Source organism: Haliotis rufescens, unplaced genomic scaffold (genome assembly GCF_023055435.1).
Source record: "Haliotis rufescens isolate VD_foot unplaced genomic scaffold, xgHalRufe1.0.p SCAF_3, whole genome shotgun sequence".
In the NCBI taxonomy this organism is placed as follows: Eukaryota; Metazoa; Mollusca; class Gastropoda; order Lepetellida; family Haliotidae; genus Haliotis; species Haliotis rufescens.
The window spans coordinates 16,198,029-16,207,439 of NW_025964001.1; the positions used below are offsets into that span (position 1 = coordinate 16,198,029).

At 38.6% G+C, this 9,411-nt stretch overlaps 1 protein-coding gene across 1 annotated transcript; it reads left to right on the forward strand.

Moving 5' to 3' along the window:
• Nucleotides 1-226: 226 nt before the first annotated feature.
• On the forward strand, nt 227-8,977 carry LOC124134891. Its single transcript, XM_046499985.2, has 10 exons — nt 227-1,066; nt 2,024-2,215; nt 2,753-2,892; nt 4,640-4,769; nt 5,359-5,484; nt 5,615-5,800; nt 6,365-6,517; nt 6,799-6,840; nt 7,379-7,451; nt 7,982-8,977. Exons 1-10 carry the CDS (start codon nt 1,003-1,005, stop codon nt 8,643-8,645), a joined length of 1,770 nt encoding a protein of 589 aa, XP_046355941.2. The 5' UTR covers nt 227-1,002; the 3' UTR covers nt 8,646-8,977.
• Nucleotides 8,978-9,411: the final 434 nt, after the last annotated feature.

A 9,411-nucleotide genomic window follows, 5' to 3' on the forward strand; every position in this document is an offset into this window, starting at 1 on the left:
ACACAAGGTGCTCGACAAAAGGTAAGAATGACAATCTCTACTGGTAACACCAACAATCACAACTGTGTGAGATGCACATTTTGCAAAATTGTATTGACCTTTAAAAACGAATATGAATGTGGCTGGTTGCTTTGATACGTTGTTAAATGAGAGTGGATCCCGGATATCTTTCGAAATTTTCATTAGGTGTGAATACTTTTCTTAATCCCAAATGTGAAATACGTTAAAATTCTGTAATCACTTATCACGGACGTACATGACGTCATTCTTTGTATCGTGTCGTTTTCTCATGTCCGTGTGACGTCATAGCATTTCAAAGTGACGTCATGTATGCATTGTCCTGACACCAAATACTCAACATCGGAAATTTGAACACTGCTTCATGTACAGTCCTTTTAATTCAACCAATGATTAAAAAGCTGTGACATACAGATGTAATGCTCATTGTAAATACAAAGATTCATAAATGTTTATGTATTATATGTCTTTAAGCAATTTTAAAAAATCTATTTTTAGATCGAAATCAACAACAAAGAAAAAAAGGGATTTCTGTCTTTCTGACTGATTTATCTCTACCTATTTCCGTTTAAGAGTACGCAAATTTAAACTAACAATGTTGGTATTTGAGAAATACCCCATGGTGCTGAAGCTGTGATACTGATTGAAAGTATGATTGATTATAAAAAGAAATGAACATTAAAATAATGTGTTTTTTTAAAAAGACGATTATATCCCAAACGAGCATTTGGATAGAATATATTAGTTTTAAAACGGACAATTTACTCCCAAGCGAGCATTTCATTCTTTAAATCATCATGCTAGAAGTACTTGTAAACACAAACGATCGCATTGTATGACAAGGCCCCCGACTTTAGCATTCAATCCAGTAAGTACCTCCGCTGTTATCTGTGTACTGATTTCCGTCCCACGCCATTTCACTTCCTTGGTAGGGTCAACATGGTGTGCACAGAAGATGAAAGGACAGACTGAGTTGCCGACATAATGCTTATGATATGGCTTTTTGTTTGTTGTATACGGCTGATGCACGTTGACGGTGAACAGATAGGTAAGTTGACGAGTTTCGTACTTTTACAACTTTACAATTTTACAAGGGGCACTATGCTAAGGGAATTGTTAGGTCTGGCAAGTTTTGTATTCAACTCGTTCAAACATCACGATGTTTGCCTACTGAATTTTATAATGGGAATCAATCTTACAGTAAATGATTACTCCACATATAGACCATGTTTCAGGTTCACACAATTATCAGATTTAAACGTCTTGATCTGTATTGAAAATGGACAACAGACTATGCAGCATAGTACCACTAACATTACTTATTAGGTGATTATTTATATAGTTTAAAATTATGATTCGTTTATCAGTCGTGGTTTATATAATAACACGTAAAAATAGTTAATTATTAAAAACAAATTTTAACTAATACATTGCATGTCCCCCAGTTATTCCATTATTTATGGATTTTAACGTAATGATACATATGGATGGATTTTGTACACTTTATCTGAAACAGTACTTACATGCATGCGTAGAGAAACTTAACATCGAGGATTTGTGTGAGACGCCCTATATGAGTAATGATGAAACGAACTGGCGTGACACTTCGAGAACTCTTAGTGGCGTTTCATGCATTTGGAAAACATTCACCAAAAGGACATATAAACTTCGTTATTACCTTCTGATACTTCCCTGAAATAGTACTGCCAAATTGAGGTTTAAGAACAAGTGAGCACTTGACTTGCCTTTGTGTGTGTTTGTGATGGGTACCAACGATGGGGCATACCTATTTGGAAACACCTGGTATTGTCACTATTTGATAGTGATTCATAATAATACAGTTGACTCTGGATTTCTTATTATGAGGGATGGTTAATGTTTTGTAACTTTCATTAATCAAGGCTGAATTTCTTAGGATACGTAGATAACGACAGAACAGCCACATATTAAAGAATCGTCTTTTCGAGGTATCCTATGAATATGGTCTTTTTCGCTTTTACTGCAGTACAAACACATGGGACACTCCATATCATCAACGCTAAAACAAACTGGTGGGAATCTCGGTATAGATGTCGCGAAGATTTCCAAGGCGATTTATTGCAATCTGAAGACATTCCTCAAGACGCAGCTGATCAGCTAAATCGTTCAGCCTATTACTGGATCGGAGCTATGACGTATGGAACATGGAAATGGACAAGTACGTATTTCCTTCTTTCTTCCAATAAATTTGAATATATAAGAAAACATGCAACTTTATGGATAACAACTTCTGGTTTAATGTATTTAGCGATGTTTTGATGAAGATTCTTACACCGTTATCAACCTGGAGTGACGTTATCAAGCTTGATAACGATAGAAGAGTCTACATCGAAACGTCGCCAAAATGCAAAATGCTATCCATTTAGTTGTGTTTTCATATTTACTCACCGACTTCTAGAATGCCCACCAAACAGTTAAATGTGAGTATACACCTACAACGGTATTATTCATCGTCCTAATACAGGACAATCCAATTTACACACGGTAGTGCAAATGCTAATTTATTGGTGTCATTTACAATTAGGTACGCAAGTAGCAGTCCTTAAGATCGTTATATACTAGTCTGTGTATAAACTTGGTGTTGTAGAATATATAAGGCCAACATGGATCTTTTAGATGTTATATTACTACAGCGTGACACTTCTGTTAAGTACGTTTAATTACCCAAGCATGTATTTTGTACCTGTATTTCCAGTTGACAACACGGCGCTGTATCAGTACGCTGGCTACAGACAGCTACCAGCTGTACCCACAGGGAATAGGACTTTTGTTGACAACTCAGTGTTCCGGTGCAATCTTCACTGCAAGGAGGACTACTCGGTGTTTGGCCTTAGTGTATGTATGCATTTGAAATAATGAAAGTATGAATAACAAACAACGAAACAAACAAATAATAATAAATTGTAAATGTATAGCGCATCTTATCCAGATACTCCCTGCTCAAGAACGCTCAGTCATATTGGGAGAGGCATTCAGATAAGCAAAATTTGCTTGTTTGCCAATCCCTCCACTTTATGGAAATAAATATGTTTATATCATTTCCTGACATCCATAATCTTCCCAAGACAAGAGAGTTAACTGACTATAGAAGTCCAGTTTCCACCCTTGCCAAACTTGGCTGGAATTCCGGAGTTACGTTTTGGCTGGACTAACGAGTCTATGCACAGTCCAATGGATGCGTTACGAAATAGACATCCGGTTCGTATAAAACATAGATTTCAACGAGCAGATTTCGGTCGACTGCAGGATTAGCAAAGCGCGTGTACCGTCATACCCTTTCATGTTTCTAATTGAGGTGCTCAAGTGATCAAGGTTCTAAGCACTTCGCGAGGTTAGACCTATGTTATTAAAAAAGAGATCTTGATTATCGATCAGAACGTTTTGACTGGGCGCCGACAGTTTGTTTGAGGGAAATGCAAGTGATATGAGAGGTGGAATCTGATTGGTAAAACCTTGTAAGTTCTTGTAGGTACGCCGGAGCCAGACCATGGAGTGATTTGTAGACACATACCGGCTGATTGACCATGATTCTCTGTCTCATAGGTAGCCCGTGCAGTTCTTTGAGGATAGGTGTTATGTGGCCGTGCATTAGATATCGTATAATGAGCCATATGTACATGTATTTAGAACACGCTATAGCTTGTAAAGATGCTTTTTGCTGAATCCTATGCGAAGACTAACCTATAGTCTAACCTTGTAGTGACAAATGCACGGTCAAAGCATTTAACAGAGTCTTGTCCACACATCTACAGATTTGTCTGATGGTATGCACTTTTTCAGATATTATTCACATAGTTTCTCAAACTGAATAATGAATTAATGATCACGCCTAGATTTCTTGCGAGACTGCTTGGTTGAACGATACTGTCCCCAACCCATATATTGGGAAGTCGACCAACGTTGGATGTCAATGTAGGCTGTGATTCTCTGGAATGATGGTGACAATGGTTTGAATCCGAGATAGAGCTGTGTATCATCAGCATACAGATGAAAACTAAAATAGTGAGATCTTGCAATTCTTGCAACTGGTAGGGTGTACACTGTGAAAAGTATTGGGCAGGTCCCTGTGCACTCCAAATTTCAGTTCGTTTCTATCTGATCTCACTCATCAATAATCACTGACTGGTGGCGTCCTGTGAGATATGATGTGGACCACGATAGAGCCGCACCAGTGAAAACCATCTGACTTCAGCGTTCTGAAGAGAGTTTTGTGGTCTGTTGTGTCAAATGCTGCTGATCGATGCAAGAGGACATGAACCGACGCTCCCTTGGAATCAGCAGCATGAAGTGGGTCGTTTGGCACACGAAGCAAGGTTGTTTCTGTTCTGTGACCTGTCTTGTGAGCTGATAGCAGGATATTCCCAAGCCTGTTCTGATGTAGATTTGAGATTGAGTGTGGTTTTTGAACACTTTTCTGTGAAGGTAGAGAGACGAACATACAAGACGAAATGCGCGACACTATATTTCCGATAAAAAACATCCCAACTGAAGAATCATTGGTGCGATTCTAGGTTTGCCTTCGGCTAATTGCATACAGGCATGGGTAGACCGAACCCAAAGTATTTTATTTGTTTATTGCCAGGACAACACATGCTACTGTCTTCAAGACGTCCCCGAAGATGCATCGAAGATACGTGGTGCCGAGGCCCAGTGTGCTGGTAACTTGGATGAAAGTTGTGGCGACATGGATGGAATGTCCGTTTATGTCCTGGGTATGTCATAACATCAGCTGACAACAGTTGTTATAACAAGGAACAGACGGACGTGAATGGTAGCAAACTAACGAGAATAAACAAATAATATGCAATTTAGGCTGAGTAACATTCACTGACACACGCAAAAAAGACTTAAAACAAGTATAACTAAATAATGCTTCTCACGTAGGCTTTGTGAAATGTATAGGCATCTACTTTTCTAGACAAGGGAGATAGTTCCTTGGATATACAACTTCTGTTTTACAATGAATGCTACGTTTTGGTGTAGATGGGCGGTCGGGTAGCCTGGTGGTTAAAGCGTTCGCTCGTCACGCTGAAGATCCGGGTTCGATTCCCGACATGGGTACAATGTGTGAAGCCCATTTCTGGTGTCCCCCGCCGTGATATTGCTGGAATATTGCTAAAAGCGGCGTAAAATCAAACTCACTCACTCACTCATTTGGTGTAGATACTAACACCGTTATCTAACAAGCTATCTGATTGTCTTGACTAGAGATTTTAGATGGCAAAATTAAGTTGCTTTAAGATAGCTTCAAGTTGTCCATGAAAAGAATAATTTGACTTGAAAATGTTGGTTCTCTTTCAGGAGAAACGCCGTTCATCCCTAAAACGACCGGAAAATGTGCATATGTTTATAAAAACTATGCAGGACACATTTACATAACGACAACTGCATGTGCAGAATCGAAAAAATTTGTATGCTCTTTTACAAGTAAGTGACCATAGCAACACCATTATGCATTTAAATATCCTAAATGTTCATAACAAACCACTGATATGTTTATCATTTATCCTTGGTGGCGTTTAGGTAGTTGTTGGTATACGATTTCATGTTTTTGTAGATGGGACTCCGGGCTACGGATGCAGTTTTGATGTAAAACATAACACTCTACAATGGACAGAGTCGAATGACAGCTGCAATCTACTCAAATTAACTACAAATTGTCCAAACCTCAAAGATCTACTAACGGATCCCTCGGACTTTTGGATTGGTTTGCGTATGGCGACGTCAATAACATGGCTAAATGGCAAGTCTTCATACGGCAAAATATTGGCTTCATTAAGGCCTTACCAGCCCACCCCTCTCTGTCTCTCTCTGTATATCTCTCTACAAGAATTGTATTTGATCTATCTTGTGTGTGATGAAAGTATATATTCTTTCACGAGATAACATGATTCCGTTTCATCGGACGTTTTGTTTACAGTAGAAATTGGGCGAATGATATTGATACTTCTACAGTGTATAGTTAAGTGCGGTAGAACTATATCAGTTTCTTTGTTTGTTGTTTGTTGCCACACTCAGATAATTCCAGCTATATGACGGCGGTCCTTAAGTAATCGAATCTGGACCAGACAATCCAGAGTTTGACATCATGAGCATCGATTTACAAAACTGGGATACGATGACATGTATCAACCAAGTCAGCGAGTCTGACCACCCGATCCCGTTAGTCGCCTCTTACTACACGCATAGTCGCCTCTTAAGGCAATCATGGGTTGCTGAAGACCCCGGACTTTAACGGGTAACTATATCAGTACCAGTATTGTTGTAAATGTATTTATTTCCAAATTTGATGTGTGTTTTCTTTAAGGGAGCGATGTGGTCAGTGGCGCACCTAAAGAAGGAACTGAACCCTCCAGCGCCCTGCCAACATGTCTAGCGGTTATTAAAGATCCGTCGTCTGATATCATGAGATTCGAGTGGCTATCGTGTTCCCTGCCTCAAAGATACATTTGTAAAGTTGGTAAGAGTGCCGTTTATCAATACTAAGGGACAGCCAAGCTTCTTGCATGTGAGAAAACTCAAAATGCGAACATTTAGTAAACGCCTGCTGCTTCAGTTGTTAGACAGAAAGCTAATGTTAACAATGGAATGAACATGGTAATTTTTAGTCACCATCCCTAGTGCATGTTTTTTGTCAAATATTAGGATAAGTACTCATCTACCTCTCAAGATAGTTATCTTCAAATGGGATAAATAGCAGCATCACATCATGAATGATATATTGTTTATTTTATATGAAAGGACTGACGGAAAACTTTGGAATCACAGGTGCAAGTGGAAATGGTGCGTATCTTAAAACACAAATGTCCCAGTGTTAAGTTTGAAGTAAACTTCAGTGGCGGTGAAATAGAGCTTTTAACATGAGTATATCAGTTCACATAGAAACGTTTACGTTGTCAAAATGACTAACACACGCAAAAGGCGAACTAGGAAAACTCTGATCTTGAGGATTATGTGTGCTTTGCCATGGATTTGGCGTTTGCTTCACTATCAAGTCTTTGAAAGGCATTTAGAAGTGATACACATAAGGAAGAGAATTTATGGATGTCAGTTTCTTTATTATCAGGAACACGTTTCTGAGTATATGCTTTATACTCCTTCATCGGGTGAAGGAGTAAGCATATATACTCCGAAACGTTGTGTTCCTTATAATAAAGATGTTGACATCCATAAATTCTCTTCCTTATGCTTCACTGTTGTAAAAGAACAGTAAAAGTATATGCCTTCGCCTAGTGTAACTAGTATGTTATCTTATGTAATTATGATCACACTGGCATATCATCATGAAATTATGTACTTTAATAACCTTCTCTCTGTATAGGAATGTACGTTGGAATTAGCATTGGGTGTGTCTTCATTGGGACAGCCATCCTTCTTCTGGTCGTCATGAGAAGGTTAGATATTCTTGAATATTAAACAAGTGTATATCATCATGCAATGCATTGTGACATTGTTTGAGCAGGCCCTCAATGCGGGCTTGTAACTGTGTGTTGAGGATAAGCAATCATCTGTTACATACAAAGACATGGAATTAAATATTTGTCTTTTGTCACACATCTTCTTGTGTTGTACATGCTGGTAAAGCTACACAATATAACATGCTTATAACAAACTGTCGGTGCATAAAGTTAAACTTAAAGTTTCGAAAATTCCCGAAAACAGTATTTGTTGATTTTGCACGAGCTTCCTGTGAGATGGACAAACTATGGCAAAAGAAGACATTAAAACCGTGCCGGTAACTTGTAGAGTCAACATGTCGTCAAAACGTAAACGCTGTGACGTTATAAAACATGACGTTAACAATGCTGTAGTTGAAATCAGTATAATACGTGTGATTCTTATGGATTTGAATTAACTTTATCATGAACCATATGAATAATAAATGTAAATACCAATACATTAACATCTGAGATTTATATTTCAGACAGAGAATGCTGTGTTTTAAGTGTCAAGATGGGGGTCAACGAGTGCATTACCACTCAGCGACGGGAAGGACGACTAACGGTGTAGATACTGACATTAAGCCTGAAAACTCAGAATACTGTGTCATAGACAAACATGAACCAAGGCTTACAACATCATCTGCGCAGACAAAAGAAGATTATAACGTCTTGTCGCTAAAGACTAAACAGAAGAGTCTGAGGACACGTGGACACTCCTACAGTCACCTCTCCGGATCTGGAAAACATCTTAAGTACAGAGGAGACTACGACACGGCGGAGTCTGTGCAGCATGCAGGGGACAGGGGTGGTGGGGCTATAGGAGGGTACAGGACAATTCATTCTGACGGCGAGCAGAAAGGTGAACACGGTTGTGTCCTGTCAGAAGGCTCTGAGGAGGAGAAGTACAACGTTCTCGGCAAGTTCGTCTCGTCACGAAAGGGTTGTAGTCATGCTGGTGTGTACGACCACATAGGTACAGACGAGGGACATTATGACGTTACATTACAGGGGAAAAATGCCAGAGAAGCAGAATCGTACAGTCACATCAGTAGGCCTTACACGTGTTTGGAGGACGGGCACTACGACGTTGCAAGTACAGGGCAAATGGAAAACACACATGATGGTACCCATAACCACGTCGGTTGAATGCCAGCAATCTCTGTCATTTAAATAATGGTTAAAGTCGACAGATCATGGGGTCTTGTTAATAATGTTGAACAAACCTAGTTAAACGAGACGGAGGAAGGAAATATATAGAGTATCACAAAGGAACAGTGTGTGTGGAATGAAAAGTTCAAATTTCAAATATAGAAGAACTATCATATTTATATATTTGAATTTCATTTCAATCATAATTTCCTTGCAGTTGATTATATGGTCCGTTCATGCAAAGTTTTGTGAAAAAAAATGATTAAACTTAGTTTTGAGATATTTAAACATCTGTAGGGATGTGTATTTAATAAAATGAATTAATTGCACGAGTTTCTGTCGTTTATGAATTGAATGATATATACTTGCTTAAGAATTGACTTCGCAAGCTCCCACGTTCACACAGTTTGGCCCTCACACTATGAAGGTTCATACTCACACAAAGTGAAAGTCAATTATTCTTATACTTTTTTATATCACTATTTTTACCTCAATTGACGTAGACCTTGATCTATACACAATTATATACTCTTCAATAAAAGAAACTTGACATAGATGTAAAACCACTTTTTGACAAATATCTAAAATAATTACATTAAATGAGAACCAAATAAGTCAAACAGAAAGATGATGTATCTATAATTCGCGAAAACAAATGCAAAGCACATAAACGTACCGTTTGGGGATAAATCTTTCAGCTTCATCCAAACGCAACCGCCTGTAAAAAACGTGCAGCACAGGATCCTGCATTTAGGCATGCAGG

What these genes read in the sequence shown, in the direction of transcription:
- LOC124134891 (XM_046499985.2), top strand. Translation starts at nt 1,003, where the DNA reads ATGCTTATGATATGGCTTTTTGTTTGTTGTATACGGCTGATGCACGTT. An exon ending in ATTTGTATGCTCTTTTACAA is followed by an intron (nt 5,485 to 5,614) that starts GTAAGTGACCAT and finishes ATGTTTTTGTAG; the next exon opens with ATGGGACTCCGGGCTACGGA. An exon ending in CTTCTGGTCGTCATGAGAAG is followed by an intron (nt 7,452 to 7,981) that starts GTTAGATATTCT and finishes TTTATATTTCAG; the next exon opens with ACAGAGAATGCTGTGTTTTA.